Source organism: Lonchura striata, chromosome 7 (assembly GCF_046129695.1).
Source record: "Lonchura striata isolate bLonStr1 chromosome 7, bLonStr1.mat, whole genome shotgun sequence".
Lineage (NCBI taxonomy): Eukaryota > Metazoa > Chordata > Aves > Passeriformes > Estrildidae > Lonchura > Lonchura striata.
In genome coordinates this window covers 25,264,057-25,286,045 of record NC_134609.1, presented here as the reverse complement: position 1 = coordinate 25,286,045, position 21,989 = coordinate 25,264,057, and the positions used below count along the sequence as shown (strand labels likewise).

The following is a 21,989-nucleotide window of genomic DNA, read 5'->3' as shown; positions in this document are numbered from 1 at the left end:
CAGCACATCTCATCTCCAACCTACTGGCCACACTGCATTACTGATATCAGAAAGGATGACCTGGACATTTACAGAGAGTTGTCAATGCTGCAACAGTATTCATACACTACTGGAAGGCTTCCCAGTATGATATTATAGAAAAAATTTTAAAAACAAACCCCAAAAAGAAAACAGCCAAATAATTTCTAATCAACGTTGTAGCATCACTAAAATACTTGAACACAGAATCTAATTTAAAAAAATTAACTAATTAGGCTTACCAAAATGTGACTGAACAGAGAAAAAAAAATAGAAAAAAAATAGAATTGTTAAAAATAAGAAGCAAACGTTGTTAGGACAGTCTTTAAAAAAGAGGCAACCAATGTTCCATACTTCACCTCCAGGATCACATTTTTATTTTGGCACATTTAGTGATAACCTCTTACTGCATTCAGAGTTTTATTTTAAGAGAAGGCATGTGAAGCCACTACTTTATGCTTAGATTTATCAAATAATTTCTAAACTTCAAACTATTTAAATAGACTTGAAATGCCAATGTATTTATTCTGCTCAATCACAGTCTGCAACAATGCAGTGCAGCCTTATGTGCTACACAGAATCCAATGCCAGCTTACGCTTCTATTTTCTCTTTACAAATTTTTAATAATTACTAAGTTCATTTTTCTTTTGTAAAAGTAGTAATGCTGGTTCACAACATATGGACGTCATTATACCTCTGTCTGGTTCTCATTTATGACTCTGGACAACTAAACACTGAACATAAACAGCTAAAACATCATGAAAGTTATGTACTAGCAGAAAACTTATTTTCTGAGTCTTTCCACACTTCATAAATATTTTTCTTTAATCAGATAATAAAAATCTCCTTACTCTCAGGAAAACACAATGGCAAGTATGTTCATAACAGCATGAATCGAATTTAAACTCTAGAACTAACATCTACAGCAGAGTCTAAACACATAACAGTGACTCCCCAAGCAGTATAAAGAAATAACAACCTCATGCTTTGCTATTAAAGGGAGCAATTAGTGCATTATATTATTATGGCTTTGCTCTTCTAATAGCACAGCAATATGGAGGTAATTGCTCTTACAGACTGCACCAAAACTGCATTTATAACTTAAGTGCTTAGGAACACATAAAACTTAATCTTTCACAGGCACTGATTTACATTTTCTTTGTGATGGCACACTGATACCCATTTGTAACTCCAGAAACAGGGAGAACTGCAAAAATAGATATGTTCATATTGGAAAAAAAATTCATAGATATTTAAACTACTTCATTTTGTTAAAGGCAAAGACTAGAGATGAAACCATTTACTCTACAAGCAAACAAATTACAAATATACAATTCATTTTTATTACAAAATACGAGCAATATGTTTGATTACAAGTGGAACTAAAGTCAATCTCATGAAATAATTTAGAAGTTTTTTTCAAAACAGGAGAATGTTTCTAAGCTTTGTTTGAATACCCTAGAAGAAACTTAATATTTCACATGCAGTATTGTCTTTCATAAGCAATTGAATTTGCATACTATTTAATCCATAATAATAAACTGAAATCCAGATTAGTAACAAAAGAAATATTGTGGAGTATATTATTAGTGTAAACATAGGGGTTATTGCACTTCTCCCACAGATCCAAACAATGCAGAACTCCAACCACCACTAAGAGAAAGCACAGAAACAGCTGCCATGTTCCCAGGATTTCAGGTTTTGGCTTTTACAGAGATGCCCTGTCAATAATTCTCTGTACATATCAAGGGCATCCAGACACCTCAGCAACTGTCAAATGTGGAGCAAAAGGGCTGAGGCTGAATACTTCATAAACTCAAACTTAAGGAACTTAGGCATGCAGAGATATATTTACTAACTGCACCATTCGGGCCAGAAACTAAAATAAATATCCCTAGTCTTTAAAAAAAGCTTTTATTTAAATGTATTTTAATACTGGTTTCACTAGTTAGAATCTGTTTTAAACTCTGATTCTGTGCATCTAATAATCTATTTTTATCTGCAGATTTTGCATGTGAATACTCTTAAAATATAATCTAAATGGCTTTTCTAAGATCTGATTGGAACAGAAATATAAGTTTTAAGCATATGGAGACCCTTGTAAAGAAAAGCCATAACCAACATCAAAGAGAAAACTGCAGGTCAACCTCAGCATTCAAGACTGTCCCCATTGCCAAGCTTCCTCTTTCAGATTAATGAAGCAATAACAGCACAGTTAGAAAACACCTGACCTCTACAGGAATAACCCTCTGTGGATCTTTAAGGGGCTTCCAGAGAAACCCAGGGAAAATCTGGTAGTAAAGAAATCAAAGTAGAACAGAAGTATACCAAGGCCAGATTTCTAAAGTTCTTTTTTTTTTTTTTCAATGCAGCAGTCTTCTTATCATGTATTTACTGCTGTATAAGTAAATACATCAAGCAATATTAAACTATGAAAATTACAGTACCATAGCAGCTTTTTCAATGTCTCCCCATCTCTGTGTCTTCATCTTTACAAATATGCAGTAGGTATTTGAAATTACTGAACTGCTCTTGACTCATGGCACATTTAAATGTCTAAAACTTGTTATAGACTAAACTCAGAACTGACAGAGCAAAGACTGACTCAGAAAAGCAGAGGGGGGAAAGGTAACTCTGTCCTAAGCTTGGTAAAATGAATTTCTCTCTGGAAATACTTATCTCTGTGCCTGGACTAGAGGAGGAGTGTGGATTACCAAATGCATTAGAAACCAACCTTTCAGAAAGCTAAGCTTGACTGAGATGAAGCCACATGAACAGTTATTCCACATTAATATGAAAAGCAGAGTTTTCATGGGTAATAAAAAGCCAAAGCAATCTATCCAAAGGGCTGTGTCACATATAATAAGAGAGATAATCAAAAGTACTCTCTAGCCCAACTTGAACATAAATAGCATAGGCTCTATCTCCAGGATTCAGCTGGTTTCTAGACAGCACCCATTTTTTACAAGACAAGGCTAACACTCCATCACTTGCAAGGTATCTAGGAAATGTGATGCTGATAGCATCGTATATTTTTTTCGTCCAAGTATTGTTCAAAAACTCATGATACAAAGTAAATAAGATTCTGAAATATACCTATTGCATAACTATTTAATTCTTCATAAAGTATTACAAGTTTTCTGAAAAATGTTTTTATCAAATGTGTGCTGCAAGATTTGTTTCTAAGTTGGTAAAATGATTATTACGGAAGAATAAGTCTGAATCAAATCAATCTTCATATAGTCCATTTTTTAAGATTAATTACTACATCCAAAGAGTGATTACTACATCCACTTCTTTTGTACTTCATCAGTTTCGTAATACATGGAGAATGTGACTTGCAAGAAAATACAAATACCAAATTAAATATAACCAACTAGACAAACCAAAACATCATTCTACTTAGGAAAAAACTAGTATAAAGCATTTTCATGAAAGATGATAAAAAACTACCGGGGTGTGAAAGTCACAAAGTTACATTAATTCAGATCTTATGACTCATACTATTGATCTGTAAGTGCACATTTACAAATAAATGTAGACCAATAAATAATACTATGCTTCAAAATTAGAAAGGAGGTCTGTTTCATTAAAAATTAAATCCACATGTAAACTGAAATGAGAACAAAATCAATAGCTCACACCATCATATGCCTATCAAAAGTTAGGGAATGTGCAAGAGAGGGTTACAGTAAAAAAATTCATCTGGTTTGCTAAGGTAGTATTTGCACACCCATTTAAACTGGCAGGAAATAACCCATACATGTTCCATGTACTGAAATTGGTCATTATTTTTGTATTAAAGCAAAGACATTGCATTGATATCTACAGTGAATGCCATAAAGAGCCATTAACTAGTCCTGAAAGAAGGATCATGTCTCAGCCTCTTCTACCACTGTAGGCAGCTGATAAATGCTTGCCAAAAGTAGTTCCAGGCAATATCCACAGGCTATTCTCTCCAGGAGCATGCATGAGTTCATTTCTCAGGCTGCTCTAACACATTTCCCTTTTTTTGGCTCCAGAGGACTAGAGACTGCTTTTTGGCCCCAGTGTGTGCTGCATGATTATATTTAAAGCCTGAATATAAGTTATATGTTTATATTTAAAGCCTATACATAAAATAAAAACATGAACATCAGAGAAGGGGAAAATTATTTATGCTAAGAACAGCAGTAGCACAAGATAGGAAAAAGATTATGGACTCATTGAATTCTCTTCTATTTATAGCCTCCACAATCCTGTAGGGAGGCTTTTCCATAAGTGCACAGCTCAAAGGGTTGGAACCACTCACAAGAATGAAAGCTGACACCCACCTAGTCTTGTCTTATCACAGTTTTCCTCCCAACTGTATTCTTATCATATATTTACAAACACCAATCTTTTTTGCTCTCAGCCACACTCTTTTGAAATTATATATCCTTATACCCACAACCTTTTATCATCTCCTAAAGGGTCCTCATGCTTCACTCAGCCCTAATACCACTTGCTATGTAGAGCCTTTTTACAGTTTGTTTTCCTTAAAAGTGTGTTGCCAAAATACTACAAAAATATCCAGGGCCTTGAAAATGGCATGGATGCTGCAATGCTTTGCTCCACAAATCACAATCTTTAGACAAAATGGAACAAAAATCTGTAAAATTTATAAATAACTTGAAGGTGTTTGGGATCCAAACTATAAAGAATCACATTAGCTGGACTAGAGAAAGCAAAATTATGGTATTTAAAACTATAATGAGAAAAAAACAGTACAATACATACCTATATCATATGAAAGAAAGTCAGCAGAAAAACACTTTGCACCATTGCTCAGGGAAGTATCATTATGAGTGTTTCCACCAAAAATGAGCATAGCTCCATTGATTAAGACAGCTGAATGAAGGTATCTTGCAAAGCCACTCTCTTTCAAAATAGTCCTACAAAACATAAGAACAAATACATAGTAACACATGAAAAACTGCATATGGGCATCAAGAAAATTTATACATGAAAGCAACAGAAAACAAAAAAAAAAAATAGTAAACTATAGCTATTACTCAGTAAATACAATGACATTTAATCAGATTGTTTCTAGGCTTATCCATTTTCTCACGGTACAAAAAAAAATATGTTTATGTAAAATATCACACTTCTAGTTAAAATAAAACAGTTTGCCAAATAATATACCTGAAAATATTTTTAATATGTTTACATTCTTCAGAAATGATTACTGATATGGTAAATTTTACTCAAGACTGAATAAAAACTCATTCATAGCACTAATTCCTATTCTTATATATCCTTAGCCATGTTAGGTTTTGCTCAAAAAATGCAATAAAAAATTCTTTCGAATTCTTTATATCATCCTTAAAACTGCAAAATGAAAATATTTTTCTAATTGAACACTCGGACCCAAAAAAGAAACGGTAGAAGGCATTCTAGGTACATTTAAAACACTTGCACCGCTTCATAAACTTATTCAGACTGGTAAACTCAAACATAGCGAACTTCAGTGCTAAAAAATAAAACTGTCCAGGCAACTGAGGCTTTGATCTCTGTCTTTATTCACTTTAGCCTCTGTGTGTGTGGTCTGCTTTGTGCCACAGCAATGGCACAGCCCCAGCAGTAGCCACGAGCTATCAATGCCACAGTTTGAAAGGGGCAGATGTGGGGCCAGTAGAAAGAACAGAATACAAACTTGATTCAACCCCAGCAAATAAATCTTACCAAGGAAGAGAGTAACCATCTGTGGGTTTTGCCAGACGAATTAGTTAAGCAGACCAGCTGTAGACATGTTTGTGAAGAGCTGATTAGATCACCACTACAAAATACCCTTCACTTTCTCCTAAAAACCCTTCATTGTTGCAGTAATCTAAGTTTACAAGCTTAGACTTTCATTTTCATTTATGTTACTACACACTGCTCCAATCTACAATTAAGGTGTTACTCATTCATTTCCTGTATGAAACCGACTCAACAATCTTTCCTTATGATTGAATAATACTGTCTCTCTTGAACCACTCTCATATTTGTTCAGTATTTTTGCATCATCATCATGTTTGAGGCAAAAGGTTTAAAGTACATCTCATTTTTGTTACATAATAACATAAATCAACCAACAAACTTGAGATATTTTAAGTGATAAAAGATTGCATGCTTAAGTGAGTTCAAAGGAAAGCAACAAACCTGAATTCTCATATTATTATTGAAACAAATTCCCCCCAGCCCTGGAAAGTAACATCAAAAGAAATATCAAAGACTAAATGAAAATAAATTAATATTTAATTGCTTAAAAATGTGACAATTCCTTCAATCCACTTACATACCTATGCACATGCTTCTGCTTTTGACCCCTTTTTTTTCACTCCTATTAAGTAACTTGCTTTTCTCCTGTGGATTTCTGATTAACATACTTTGAAAACAGAGCACAACTTAAGTATGTTTTTCTAACCACAAATTGGCTTGGTACAGTATACTTATGGTACCCTCAGATAAATGTGGTATTTGGGTTCAACTCATCAGTTAGCAACACAGAAAATCAGAATTACGTGGAAGTAGAACAAGACATTATTTTTCAGTTATTTTCAACTGGCAATGGAGGAATTCTGCTGCTATGACTTGAAATAATGATAATATCCTAGGAAAATGTTATCTTTGTCCATTCAGACTACAGGGACCTTACTGTCTTTTGCTTCTCCAGTTTTCTACAGCCCCTATTGCCTAATTTACACTAATTGCTATACACTAGGCTCTGCCTTGATGATCTGCCTCGCAGCTGTCTACAAATAGTTGTGTTGATCACTAAAGGCCTGAAGAGACATACACTGTTCTGGGGATAACTAAGGATTCTCCTCTACACAGTAGATACAAAAAAAAAATCTCTACAGGTTTCTTTTCTGGAATTCTCACTTTTTTACTTGTAACTCAACTGTGCTGCCCCACTCCTAGTCCTTACCACAGTGTGGGTTCTTTTTTTCCTGTAATCATTGCATATTGTGTGATGAGTTTCATCCCTCAGAGTAGCAGCAACTTTTCCTCAAGATTCAGCAGAACTGTAAGTTTGTTAATTTGGCCATGATTTTCACTATTCATTAGCATCACTAATGAGGGCAATCTAGAGAACACTCCAACACATATCAACCCCATGCAAATTCTGTGAGAGTCTCAGCAGGTTTCCCCCGAATCCATTATTTATGCACATATTCGTGTATCTGCAAACATTAGTCCTGTTAACTACGCCAGTGCCAAGCGCTGCAGGCAGCAGCACCACTCTGGAGTGGTAACAGAAACACCCAGAAGCCAGCAGGTGCTTCCACTGCTTCAGGCCATTACCCAAGCCCAGCTCCAAGCTGCACCCCAGCTGCAGCAGCAGGGCAGTAATGCAAAGCAATGCAGGTATTGCCAGCACTCCAATACCCCATTGTGTATTAGCTCACACTAGGAATTAAAATATCGCCCTCTCACATTCCAAGAAACATAAAGCTTGTTTAATTGATATTAAGAAATGAAAACCTACGTGCAACTGAGTTGAACATGTGATCAGATTTGTATACCTCAACTTACCGAAGCCTGTGAACCTCTGCCAGAACAGCCACAGAAATGGAATGAGTGCCAGAGACAAACAGTGAGGACCAGCATGGGCATGAGAGAGCCATCAAAATTCCAACTCTTCCTCATACCACACCTGTGGACATTCAGTCTCTTACCTCACCAAATGCTTTGAATGCTAATTAAGAGGTGTCACAGATACAGTAAACAAAGATTTTATTACTACATGTCATTACTCCATCCTCTGAACCCATTTTCAGTCCCACAGTAAAATTCACGCCCAGTGTAAATCTCACAAAACAAAGACTTGAGTTCTCTACAAGCTGCAGAGAATGCTACATTAGTACAGAGTCAAATGAAGTATTCTTTATTGGTTTTTATATGAATAATGCATAAAAATATTCCAGCAATTATTATTATTTTATTGTCAAACAGACCATCAAAGGAAAAAATATCACTTTGTTCCAAAAATAGAATAAGAAAGCATTAAAATTCCAGAAACTCATAAATACATTAAAACAAACAAAAAAATCTTGTATTAAGGTTTCCAAATGCCATGAGTTAATGGTATTAAGAACCTCAGTGAAACCAAACCCATGTTTCCAACATCTGAGAGCAAATTTTGTGTGCTTAAAATGAAGCCATTAGTACGCTAAAAAAATATTAAATCACAAGAATAAAATGTTCAAAGAAATAGTTCTTGATCTCAAATTATCTCTAAGGTAAGAAAAAACATTCAGGGCCACTTTCGGAACATAAAATACATGTAGTCTTCATAAATTACAATAAACTTGAGAAACAAGGAACTAGAATATAGAAATAGAAACACTAATAGATTATAGAAATAGATAGAAATAAAAACACCAAAAGCATTCATAACTAAGGATTCCTGTATAATACCAGAGGTCTTCTCTTTTATTTCTGATAGCTTTGTGAAAAACAACCTTCCACATTTCTTAGGATTTTCTACTTCCTTAAATAACAGCCACAGTAACATACACCAGCAGTATATTCACACCATGAGGAAACAGTTCACATGTGCTATTTCTGTGGTTGTGCCTGGAAAGGAGAACTTCCTAATTTGTAGAACATGCACAAAGCTTCCTCCCTGCCATCCTCTCAATGAATAGCTCCACTAATCCATTTACTCAAGTCTAGCCCCTCACCACAATTCTTCCATTTTGTTGCAGAAAATATGTTTTCTGAAATGTGCAAAGGATATAGAGTTACCTCCATGACTTTCCTAGAACCTTACTCTACGCTTCTGTTTTCTTCAGTAACCTATAACTTGGTTTCCTACATTATAAATCCAACTTACCATGTCCGAGTATTAACTTCATATCTGTAAAGATCATCCACCAATCCGTATTTATTGCCAGGCAATGCTTTGTATCCACCATGGACATAAATAGATTTTGTCAGTTCATCGTAGACACTGGTATGGCCATATCCACCTTGAACAATTGCTCCTTTTGTTTCTGGTACAAGCCAAGAGTTAGACCCTTGAAGAGACATTAAAAAAAAACCATTATTTAAAGGCTTACACTGCTAAATCACAGTACTAGGAGTTTTAAGGATATAAAATAATTTCCAATATAATTCTAAATACAGCAATAACTATTGAGATTTATTTTAAGTAGTAGTTGTATACTAATGTATCAAAATATCTGCAATTAGATAATTAGATAATGTCAGACTATTACCTGCTATTCTTAATCAAGTCAAAAATACATCATTGCTACTGCTGCCAGGCAGTATCTTATCCTCTCCCACGTGACTCCAGCACTTCCACAAACAAACAAAAAAAAAAGCCCAAAGCTTTTTGAAAATATAAAATTAGGAGTTATGATTAATTCTCACCAGAGATGGCTGATGAGAATTCAGTGCTCCAGCTCCTTCAGATTCATTAGGAACACCTGTGCTCAGTCACGGGGAGTCTGAGGAGCCTGGCAGGCACTGAACTGCAGTGAGTCATGAGAAGCACGTAACATAAGGCAGCCCCAAGTGTGCATGGATATGGGCAGATGCTTTGGAAGTAACCATAAAATTACTGAGCTAAAATCCATTTCCAACCACTCTTTCTTAGCTGTTTAACTGCAAATATACCCATTCAATTGCAGAAGACTCACAAAAGAATAATTTCATAGCAGCTCATTCAATTGGCATTTAAATCCATGTTTTACATCACATGATTAATAACTGCAAAGTGACATCAAATAAAACCAGCCACAATAGCTGTTATGACTGAAGAAGAGAATACAACAGGAAAATAGTTTACCATAGCAAAAAAAAAAAAAAAAAAAAACATAAAAATAATCCCAAAAAACCACAACAAAAGACACCTGTTAAGTTCTTGCTGCCCATAGGCCCAAAATATCTTTTTTCCCACCTCCATCTCCCCAGATGATCGGGGGGGGAAAAAAAAGCAAGCCAAGAGGTATTTCCTGCACAAGGCAGCCAATAACAAAGAGCTTGTGGTGACTGGAGGTCAGTGCTACAGACATGAAACAAGGAATTCACTCCCAGCCTCGTGGAGATCGTCAGAACAGTCTGGGCAAGGACATCCAAAGCGGAGCCATCTCCCAGTTCTTAACCTCAGCTGGCTACCATGATAAAGTCACTTATCCAAGGCCAGCACACACCACCATACACCTTTCTTCCTCTGAAAGTCAGGCTAAATCCCATTCTGATTTTTATCTGATATTATGTAGGTAGTTTATATTAACTCTTTTTTTCTCCAGATTCTCATGGAGAGGCTCATGATTTTCAGTTATTACTTCTGCTATCATACTTTCCTTAAATAGTTTCCAGGCACTGCCTCCATAAGTTACATTTTCTTCAGTAACAAGTGCTTATGGCAAATTATAAAGTATAGATTCTAAGGAAGAATTGTGATGATTTCTGTGTGTATGAATGCTGGTATTTGTGTAATACACAATTTATTACACAAATACTATTTATTTCTGACACAGTATTTACATTATTTATGTGCATTGTAATGTAAGCAGTATTTTATTTCAATACCCATGTTGGATATTATCAAGCTAAGAAGAAGTGCAATTCTGAACACAAATATAAAATTTGTACTGATAATACTGTACATTACATACATATTACTTTGATAACAAATAGATTTACATGATACAATTTCTGTAAGAGAGCTGGTGAGGAGTCAACCTGCAGATATACCTTTGCATTACCAGCAATATCTTCATTTATTTATTTAATGATCAGTCATAGAGACTGGCATATATGCTTTTCAGAGAAAAATAACTATTTCTCCACATAAATTGGCACAATGCTGTTATAAGATGCATAATAGAATATTTTGCATTTCTGACTGGTTCATGTAGCATTTATGGAGCATTATGGTTTATGTAGCAATGCTATATTTGGTGATTCTGAGGTCTTTTTCAACCTAAATGTGTCTATGATTCTGTGTAGCATTTGAAACAGTCACAGTAACATTGTATATTGCATCACTTTACAGGACTTGGGCAGAAATATGAAAATCTGTTCCTTCTTGAATTGAAAAAAAGTGCTATGAATAGATACAAAAATTCAAGGAAAGACGTCCAGCAACATCTTTCTGAAATAAAAGCCAAAAGCAGTGTAATGTTGCTCCTTCTACTTCCCATTCTAAAATTTAGCTCTGAGTTGCCTGAATTTCAAATACTGAAATGTGCATGTACAGTTTTGATATCATTCACACTTCAGCATCTTGAGTATTGCATCATTCATACAAAAGTACAATCCTGTCTATATTTAAAGATATTACTATGCATATGATCTGACTTTTTGAAGCAGTTTATTGATATGAATCTTCACCTACCTTTTTTCAACAAAAAATCAATTTTTATTGAAGATGTTTACATAACCCTTCTCATATTCAGAGATCCCCCACTTTCTATCATTATAAGAATATAGAAATATATAGAAGAATAAGAAGTACTTAATTGACCAAACTAGTAATTGAAATTGCATTCACAACAGCTTAAAAAGTCAAATGCAGAGAGAGTTTCATGAACAAACAAGCCAGAAATAAGGAAATAGGAGATTTTTAAAAATTATTTTTCCAGATTTAAATTTCAAGTCTAGTACGCAATGTGAAAATAAGGAAGATACATTATCTGTCCTTATCATAACACAACCTTCAGATAGATAGGTAGAAAGAAGGTAAAAAGAACAAAATGTCCAAGAAGCACCTTGGTGTGCCACATTCATTTTATCACAGTGACAAACTTGAAAATTTTACAAACAACCAGGAAGCTTATGCTAACTTTAACAAAAAAGAGGAGGCATGTTACGTCATGGGGCCGCTTCTTTTTATATTGTTTCAAAGAAATACTTTTAATCAAAAGCAATCCATAACCTACTTCTAAAGCCATAAAAAAATCAGGCTAAAATACTGTGATATTATGTTAATCCAAAGAAACCTGTCTTGCAGAAGAAATAAAATCACAGAAGACTTATTCAGAAGTTTCTTAATATATAAGGAGCCTTTATAAACCTCAGCTAAAACAAAACAACATTATTATATTCACCTTGAGACTCTCATTGAGATTCTTAGAAGGTTTATGAGCTATTGCTAACCTAAAGGGAAATAAATTTCCCTGGGGAGTAACCCAGAAAAGCTTTATGGTTCAAGTTAGTAAAATCATTCACATAATTCCCACATCAGGATTTACTGGCTCCTCAGAAGTCATAAGTCTGGGTGCAGCAAGAAAGGACAACAGGAAGCTCTTTTCTTCCTGCAGCAACCACCATACCTTTGGAGTGAAAATAAATTCATGTGACTTTGCATGGTGAAAATCTGCCTGCAAACCCTGTCCAATTATTCCAGAATTTATTTTACTCTGATAGAAATTACTTTCTCTCCTAATCTGACAATGCCAGAGACATTTTGAGATTGGGTACACCTTTGATTGGCACGTTTTATCAACAAGAACTACATACCTACATGAAAAGCTAGCAATTTCCAAAATTATTTAAAACCTCTTCAGGTGTTAACATGGACCTCATGGAAATCATGGTCACAGCAACCAAAGAAGGCTTTAGCACCAGAATTCCACATACCAAGTTCATCAAAGTACTGGATCCTAGAGGTTTCAGTACATATGAACCAAATGACAAATTGCTTCTTTGTCTCTTTCTTTCAGTAGGCATGTGGCAAATGCTTGAAAAAATAGCCTTCATTAGGACTAACAACCATTACTTGATAACATGTAGAAACCATAACAGCACAATTTGAAATGTTAAAGCAGTATGCTTTTAAAGCAAGCAGAGAAAGAAAAAAACACGTTCTGATGTTATAGAAATAGAAATAAGAAACCCTTATTTTTATGAAATTTCCTTTCCTGTTCAGATGAGTTCACAGCAATGCTTCTCACTTCCTATGTCGTTTAATTTTGGATCCTGTACTGCTAAAGTCCTTCCAAAAAAACAGTAATTCTTAATTCAACCACCAGTTGGAATTTTATGGTTAAAAATGTGTTCCTACAGCTGCAAAACTGTAGATAAATGCTACGGCCAACACAGAACTCAGGAAAATTTACCACAAAATTAATTTCACTTCAAGGGGAGGGAAAGGAAGGAGATGCAGTGAGGTGAAATGACAAATGAGAATTCTCTGTGGCAGCAATGGTTCAGGTACCCCGTGTTCTGCCAGGTGCTGTGAGCCCCAACAATCAATCCTTCATCAGGTGAGAAGACAGCTGAAGTCAGTGGGTTTCCACAGTAATACCCCACACTGCTACAAGTTTCCTTTGTGTTTGATGCAAGTGAAACACATTTTCTCTAATAAACTAAATCTCTCACTAGAATACGACAAAAATGTACTCTCAAAAAGGAGACATTAAAAATTGAGAATAATTGACACACAATTGACAGAGAACTGCTTTCTCTTACTCCAAGCTTATCCCCATGGTAGGGAAGGTTTGAGGTTTTTTCTTTGTTTCTGTGTGTTATACATGCTTAAATAGATTGTTTTATTAATCCTCCACAAACATAGCTGTAACATTAAAGAAAAAAAAACATAGGAACAAGCTTTCCATTTCAACCATAAGGCCATCAATAAAATCAGCCAGGCAGAAAATTTTACAATACAAATCATGTTCCCTTCTTCCTAATTAAACTAACAACAATAATAGGTAAGAATAAAATTGGTACTTCTACTCCATATTAAAATAGCAGCATGTGAAGAAGCAAATAACTTAAAGTTCTAACAGAAGAAGCAAATAATTCAAAGTTTTCCAATAAACATTACATGAATGAGCATGCAGAAACCTAGAACAACATATTCCTTCCTTTACAGTAAAAGAAAAACATCTCTGATAGGTCAAAAAAAACAACTTTCTGAAAGTCAGTTTTTCTAAAAACCGGCCTTTAATGCTCAACAAATATTAAAATACTGTTGTAAAACATCATTCTAAGACCAGAGTTTTAGGGTAGCTTTTGTGCAGTTAAATTGGAATTTTTCAGTGTGAATAAAGAACATTACAGTGCTCTTCTTCTTGCTGCCATTCACTTTTATCCTTTTTCAACACTGTTAAATAATTTTGACACTGCCATCAGAGATAATGCCAGGGAGCATAAGGACTATCTGAGTTTCAAAGGGATTTCCTGAACCTATAAATCTGTTTAAACAGTGGTTCTATAAATATGCATATGTGAAAAAAAATTAAACGGACAATTAAAACCAATTATCATCCCTTAGCATGTAGGTATTACACTGAAATTTTGTATTATGCCTCCTGTAATTGCATAAATAACTGAGATACTCAGGTAAACTCAACAGAAAAAAGTAATTAAACAAATGTAGAAGACTATAAATTTAATTAGTAGGCATATAAATATACCCAAGAATTTATCAGGTGTTGATTTTCAGTATTATTCCACTGAAGTGGTATCTTAACTGCACTCTGTGCAGGATAAAAAGACTTCCCTTAGTTTATTTAATTTTAGCATTTAAAATCACCCCAGGAACATCTTGCAGTTCACAAGAGGAAAACCAGACTGACACAGTAGCTTATTTAGAGAAAATTAGAGTTCATTTTCAATTACTACCTGTAACAGCAACAGAGAGAACCTTATATATAATGATGAACTAAGTTATTAAATTTAAAAACAATAAAACAGAAGAAAAATAATATACCAGAATTTAAGAGCCTTTAAAATAACTAAATTTTTTTGTTTTGATCTTCTACTTTGTGGTAAAACAGCAAGTCTGTGTTGAAAAACTACATTTCATCACAATTACAACAGTGAAGAATTTCTGGTTTCAATTTTTATCCTCTTTAGGGTACCACAACCACATTGTAAAATGGAAAATGTCATGGTGCTCCAAACACACATGAAGCACTTGGCAAGAAATCTTATGTATATAACTTGAAGGAAAAAAAAATTCTTTCTGAAAAGAAGAAAAATCACTTTTTTTCACTTAAGAAAACCACACTTTTTTATCAGTTTGTGAGCAAAATGATTTGAAAGTGACTTACTGATGTAGTATTCTTGCACAATGCTTGTATAACCATATATGGAAGAATATCCAAAAATTACAATCATAACCACATCTCTACTGTCCAGCTCTACTATGTGTGCTGAATGACCTTCCACAGCATACTGCTGTCCATGGACAAGGACTGCAGGAACTCTGGTACTCCATGTCTGACTGGGTATGTTGAAAACCCACAGTTCATCAGTGACATTGCCATAACTCGTTTCAATTTTGCCTCCATACATGTAGATGTCTTCCTGTAAAAATGGGAAGGGAGAGAGGAGAAAGCAAATAATGGATTACATAAAGATAACATCTGAACTGCATACACCTCTGCTGAGCAGTATTTCATAACTAAGCAATCTGATTTAAATCTTCACATTTAATCTTACATTAACCAGCTCAATATCAAACTAATCCCAGACAATGACACTTAAACTAAACCAACAATGATAAGGAGTCAATTTCTCTGAAAAATAAACCTACACATGAAAATGACACTAAAATGAATCTCAAAGAGATTATTTCAACCAGAAAACCTTTAATTACATGGCACCTCTAATCCATACTGCAGTATACTATTTTTAAAAAAGCTAAACAGAAAGGATATTATATTTTTTTCTTAAGAAACAGTTCACAGAATTAAGATGTGATTTCCCACACACTCAGTCTATGGGGATTTCATTCAGCACATGCACAAGAGAGCACATTCTCCCCTACCAGTAAAGTAACTTAAGTTCTGAGAAAATTCAGTCACCAGAACCCAAAGAAAATGGAAAATGCTTACATGGAATCACAGAATGACCTGGGTTGGAAGGTGCCTTAAAATCATCTTCTCCCACCCCCACTACTATGGCCAGAGGCACCTTTCACTACCCCAGGTTGTCCAACCTCATCTTGGACACTTCCAGGGATGGGGCAGCCAAAGCTTCTCTGGACAACAGGGCCCCACCACCCTCACACTGAAGAACTTCTTACCAGTACCTAAACCAAACCAAAACCTAAACTAAACCTGCCCTCACACAGTGTGAAGCCATCTTCTCCCTTCTCTCTATGCCCTTGCAAAACATCACCCTCCAGCTCTCTTGCACCTTTAAGGTGCTTTAAGGTGTCACCAGAGCCTTCTCTTCTCCAGGCTGAACAACCCCAACTCCTCCAGCCTGTCTGATCACCTCGGTGGCCCCTCCTCAGGATTTGCTCCAACAGTGCTTCTTAGGCTGGGTGTCCCAGAGCTGGACACAAGGCTCCACAAGAGCAAAGCAGAGGGGCACAATCAGCTCCCTCAACCTGCTGCTCATGCTGCTTTTGATGCAGCCCAGGATGTGGCTGGCTCCTCCTGACCACATTTACTAAAATCAAATCCCATAGGGGAGTACTTTGAGTTCTTTTTAATGAATGCAAAGCAGAGATTCCAGCCATCATGAAACACACACCTTAAACAGCAGGGCCATCTGTTCTAGTAAGCAATGAGTGATTTATTTAAATATTGTCTGAAAGCAAATCCTACTGAATTTCACTTTGTCTGGATTTATAAGCCAAGGTATGCAAAGTCACAGAACAAATTCCAGATTGTTGGCTTCACAGACTTGCTCAAGGACAGGTTATACTGGGTAGAAAAAACTTCCTTTGTTTCTGAAATTGATACTCAGTCTTTGCTAGGACATAACTACCCTACACACTCTGTATCTCATTTGCTTGCTGCACAGTTGGCAGTTGTCTTCTGCATTCTGCAATGTAATATTTAGGGCTCACCCTGAACACAGACTTGTCAGGTTTAAATCAGAAGGGGGAAAAAAAAGAAGCTGCAGGTTTAGCATATTTGGCAAAGTTTGACTTGGCATGAAATACTCAGAAAAAGAGGCTGGAAGATAACAAAACTACCAAAGAAGTGTCTGCATCAATCATGCACAAATTTCAGACATTGTAAAAGGAGTTGATGGATTTGTAAACATAGATATGTAAACTTTGGGTTATTATCATCATACATATCAAGAAAGATGAGCTCTTGACCCTTTATGAATGGTGTGGCAAATATAGGTGATCAGTAAAATAACAAGTCTTTTCAGTCCAGCAGAACAAGTGCTTTAGAACAAGTGCTTTAGAGGGTTATAATGCTGCCCCATACACATGTAGTTGATGGTGAGGAACAGAGTCCAGAACAGTAAGACTCCTCAATACCCAGAGAGATTAGCCAGCAAATGCCTGACCAAACTGTCTGATGCACTTACACAGTACGCTTGAAATTTCTGCAAAATTTTCAACTTTTCTTTTTTTTTTTTTTTTAATTTGAGGGAGGTGAACATTTCTCGATTTGGAATTTAAATCTTTCCAGTGCAGGGATATTCTGTGTCACTGATGGTGTTTGAACAAAAGCTGTTCACAGAAGGAATTTGTAGTAGGATTAGAGAGATATGTATCTGAACCCATTCTTTTCCTAGGAAATAAAACATTTCAAAGAGCTTGGTAAAGACCCACAAAAACTGAAGAAGGATGTGCACTGATCCAAAGGAATGGTTTGAACAAATATTCTTCTTGAAAGGATCCTATATGGCTCATTCCTTACAATACAACATAGATCTCCAAAGTCAAATCAGCATCACTCAAATTGTGAACTACTTATTTTCAAATGCTGATAACTGATTATAGCATAAACAGAAAGCTAATTAGGGAACTGCAGGGGCTGTACAAGAGTATTTGAAAAAAAATATTTCTGACACTGAGGAAAGACACTTAAAAAAAAAAAAAAAAAAAAAGTTGACCTAAAGAGCTGCATGAACTTTGAAATTATTTCTCGGACAGCTGACAATAGCAAAGTCCTCCTCACAGTTCTGCTTAAATGATTCAAAGTTCAGATAAAAGAACACTTCTGTGAGGAGCAATCTTTTAGGTGACACAGCAGATCCTGTATACAGGAATATTCACAGAGAAAAAGACAAGAAGGTCATGACAACTGCTTTATCAGCTCCAAAACCAGATTTAACTAAGCTTTGCTAAGGGCTATTTCTGAGATTAAGAATCTCCTAGCACTGGTGAAAAATGCTTTAGAAGTAAGTGATGATCAGCTGAACACAGAGAAAAACAAGCTGAGAGGCCAAAATCAGTGGAAGAAATACAGAACTGAAATTAAAAAATGTTACATGCATACTTATACAGAGCAAAAACCAACCTCCTAAGCACATGAAGATAGACATTTCTTTGGAAAGCCTTAACAGGAATGGATTGTAGGAGTTATACAAGTGCAAATGGTCCCATGCAGCATAAAAATGTGACAGGAAAGAAGGAACTCCTTTATAAATTTTATACTACCTTTATAACCTATTTATATACTAAATATAAATCACAGTACATGCTAAAGGTGAGGCTTTCTGGAAGACACAACACATAAGATACAGACTTTTAAGTATGCTCACACAAACACTGCTGACCTTTACCTGAATTAAGCATAGCAGACATTTGTTTATAAGATAGCAAAGCAAGCAGGACTGCAAAGTAAAATTTTTTTTATTCAATATTTTTTAAAAGGCAACAAAAATATAAAATTGAAAGTCTTTGTGAAATTAGTGCAAAAAAGTGTGAAGAATCTGGCCCAAATTAAGGATCTTAAAAGGTGTCCTCAGTCTAGAAGATCAAAAAGGACAAGAAGCAGATTTTTCCACTGAAGAGATAACAAAACAGGTAGATAAGCACCAAGATGATACAAGGCCTCCAACACATTCATATTTTAAAATTCTGATACCAGGTATCAAAGCAAACACTTTCAATTACAGTATGAGATAGAAAAGTTGAGCATTTACTCAATAAACTAACCTTGGCCATATTAGGTATATTTTATCATACCTAAGTTACAAGAACCTTGAAAGACCTTGTGGTTTTTAAACCAAAATTTCACATAACTATTACTTTATGCAAATTGAAGTACAGAAAAATACATTGTTTATTGAACTTCAGAGCTCCTGCTCAGTAGTGAATTACAGAAAAAAGAGAAATTTCTTCCTGTGAACAGAGCAGGTCGACAGCTCACTCAATCATGACATTCCACCTACAGATCCCATCAGCTGGTTTCTTGGCAGGTGTTCAGGTCCAAGCCAACAAAACAGCCAGTGCAGCTTCTGTTTGCTTCAGTGGAACCAAAACTTTCCAATAAGTGTTTCCATTTTCTCAAATCACATTTTTTCCTGAACAAACTACTTCAGTGGAAAATTTTGATGGACCATAATGATAAAAAAATATTTAAAAGGCATATGATCTGTTAAATAGTTCAGTGTGCATATTAGACAGAGAAGACAGCACAAGGAAGGAATGATAAGATCAAACCAGGATTTGAAGAAAATAGTTAAATCACATTTCTCAAGAGAAGAAAACATTCATTTGATCTAGAATTGCTCTTACAAAGTAATGAATGACATGCACATTTTTTGACTGGACCAAGAGAATAACTCAAATATAGGAGAAGAAGTAAACTGTCAGATTTTTAAGGTTGGAAGAATCAATACAACTTACAGACATTAAAGTCCTCTTTATTTCTTTATCTTATTGATACCATCATCATATTTGGAGACAATGTTTGTTGAATAACCAAGTAATTCAAAGAAAATCAAATGCCTGGTAAGGGAGGTTAAAAAAGAGGTAGCCATATTCTTCCCAAGGTAATCCAGCAAATAAACCAGACACAATGTGCACAATTTGGATTACAATAAATTCAATTTCAGTATAAGAATAAACATTTCTCATTGAGAATGGTCAAGACTGGAAGATCCTTGACAGAGGAGCATTCTAGAGTGAGGAAAAATTAAACTAATAAGGAAGGATATTTTAAAAGATCACCAGAAGACCTTAAGTCCCAATCACCAACTCTGTAGACCGGAGCAGAGTAACATTTGCACACACTTCACACTGAATCCTGAACAAACAGCCAAAAATCATTTGTTTGATTGACCTTGGACATGTTCTCTTCCCTATACCTTATCTCAGTGTTAATATTGATTTTATATTTCATATAAATGCAGTAATTCAAGACTTCTAAAACTTATCTTTTTTTTTTTCCTAAGACTTCACAATTTTTCTTTTTCCCAAAGGAACAATGCTTAACTGTTCAGGCTGTACCTTGGAATGACACACTCTTATGCAAATCCTGCCTGCATTCCAAAAGAATCTTATCTGGTAGATACCAGTAAAAAAGGTGGGGGAAAAAAAAAAACACATGCAACAAAGGGGTAATTTATAATCCATTTCTAATGAATTGGAAGGAAGTTAATCACAGTAAAATAACCACATAATTTTAATTTTGTATTTCTGAACTATAGCATGGCTACATGGAAAAGTTTCACTCTCAGAAATTAGTTTCCTGCCTTAATTCTTATATAAATCTAAACTGTTCCTGAAGAATTGGCCAAAGAAATGCTACTCACAAACTACATGAACAGTCATCCGCTATTTTCTAGAAACCAGATCACTCTTTTTTCTCCCCTAGACTGTATGCATGGCTTGACATTGAAATTAACTTTATGTAAACTAACAGAACTCTAACATTTATTAGGATTTTTGTTCTCTGTACTTCTATCTGAAATTTCTAAAAGTTTAGTCAAATTGGTACATCATTAAAGAAATTCTCCTTTTTTTTTTTTTTTTTTTTTTCTTTCCCCAAGTGAAATTCAAGTCTCACAAAATGTTATCTGGCAATAACTCATCTCCACAAGCCTTTTTTTTGCATTCAACATGTTTAGGTTTGGACTGTCTGGACTGTCTTAGGGCTGTCTAATATCTCCTCTTCCTTTCCACAAACTGTTATCTCCTTTAATATGGTTAACATTATCAAGAATATTTTATATGTTATATCAAAATTAATAATTAGTTATACTTCTATTTGATCCAGTAATCCTCCCATTAGACCATGTCTGACAGACTTCACTTAACTCTTCCTCCTGAAGCCGATTTAATAATTCTTAGTTTGTTGTGGTACTATATCCTCTCTGAATAAGAATCAATAAAATACTGGAGAGGAATATTTTAACTTATGTTCCCAACAGGACAAATTCAAGGTCAAGACAATATTGCACCCCATTGTATGTCTGGAGGTCAAGAGTGCTATCAATTTATTTCTTTGCTATTTGCAATTTTCCACTAGTTGTAGGATTTAAAAGCTATTAATTAAGGTGGTCTTACTTGAATTTCACTTCCAAACCAACTGGAATATAACACTGAAATGAGGAATCAAAAATATGACACTTCTACATAAAGAACCATTCTCTTGATGAATTAGGGCCACTTCATAGAAGGGAAGTCTAAAGAGGCTTTTCTCAAGACTACATGCAAAAAGTGTAGGGCAGCTCATCTCACCTACTTCTCACACTTCTGAGATCTGCAAATCAGAATAAGAGAACAAGGTGTGCATAAGATGTAATTTAAAGTCACAGAACAATAAAACTACAGAAATTGCTAGTACAACCTACCTATAGCTATTTAATAGAATAGTTAGAAAATACTTGTTGGAAAATACATTTTTAGGTCCAGTGTTATTCAAATTATGTTACAATAGCCAGCAAAAATAGGCATTAGAAGAATAACAATAAACCAACTGATGAAAGATTTTATCTAGTTCATAATAAAGTAGGAAAAGTTTTTACCCTTTTTTGCTCTGTTAATACTAGCTTTTGATAAGACTAATAAAAAAGCAGAGGATATATACATACTCCACATCAACACCAATTAATTTGTAAAAATAATCAAAACAATTACCCTTTCTTAATAAAGTTTTAAAAGTGGAAGTTACATTCATAAAACTCAAATGAACTAAATTAAATTTGACTATATATAAAATGGTCTGTGTACTTTATGGTTACTACTACATCAGCTTGCCTAGCTCATCTCTACTGCCAGTCTCAAAGAAAACAAGCCTCCAAGCCCAGCCATCCTCCCACTGTCCTGGGACCAGCATCAAGAGCTCAATTATGA

At 35.0% G+C, this 21,989-nt stretch overlaps 1 protein-coding gene across 3 annotated transcripts in view; it reads right to left on the bottom strand.

Moving 5' to 3' along the window:
• Window positions 1–21,989, bottom strand: part of ATRNL1 (attractin like 1) — a 431,352-nt gene that overhangs the window by 349,521 nt on the left and 59,842 nt on the right. For all 3 annotated transcript variants that reach the window (XM_021537269.3, XM_021537270.3, XM_021537271.3), the window contains exons 8-10: window positions 15,040–15,295; window positions 8,862–9,045; window positions 4,778–4,932 (exon numbers count right to left, since the gene is read on the bottom strand). In XM_021537269.3, coding sequence (XP_021392944.1) covers window positions 4,778–4,932; window positions 8,862–9,045; window positions 15,040–15,295 — 595 coding nt within the window. The remainder of the gene's footprint in view (window positions 1–4,777; window positions 4,933–8,861; window positions 9,046–15,039; window positions 15,296–21,989) is intronic.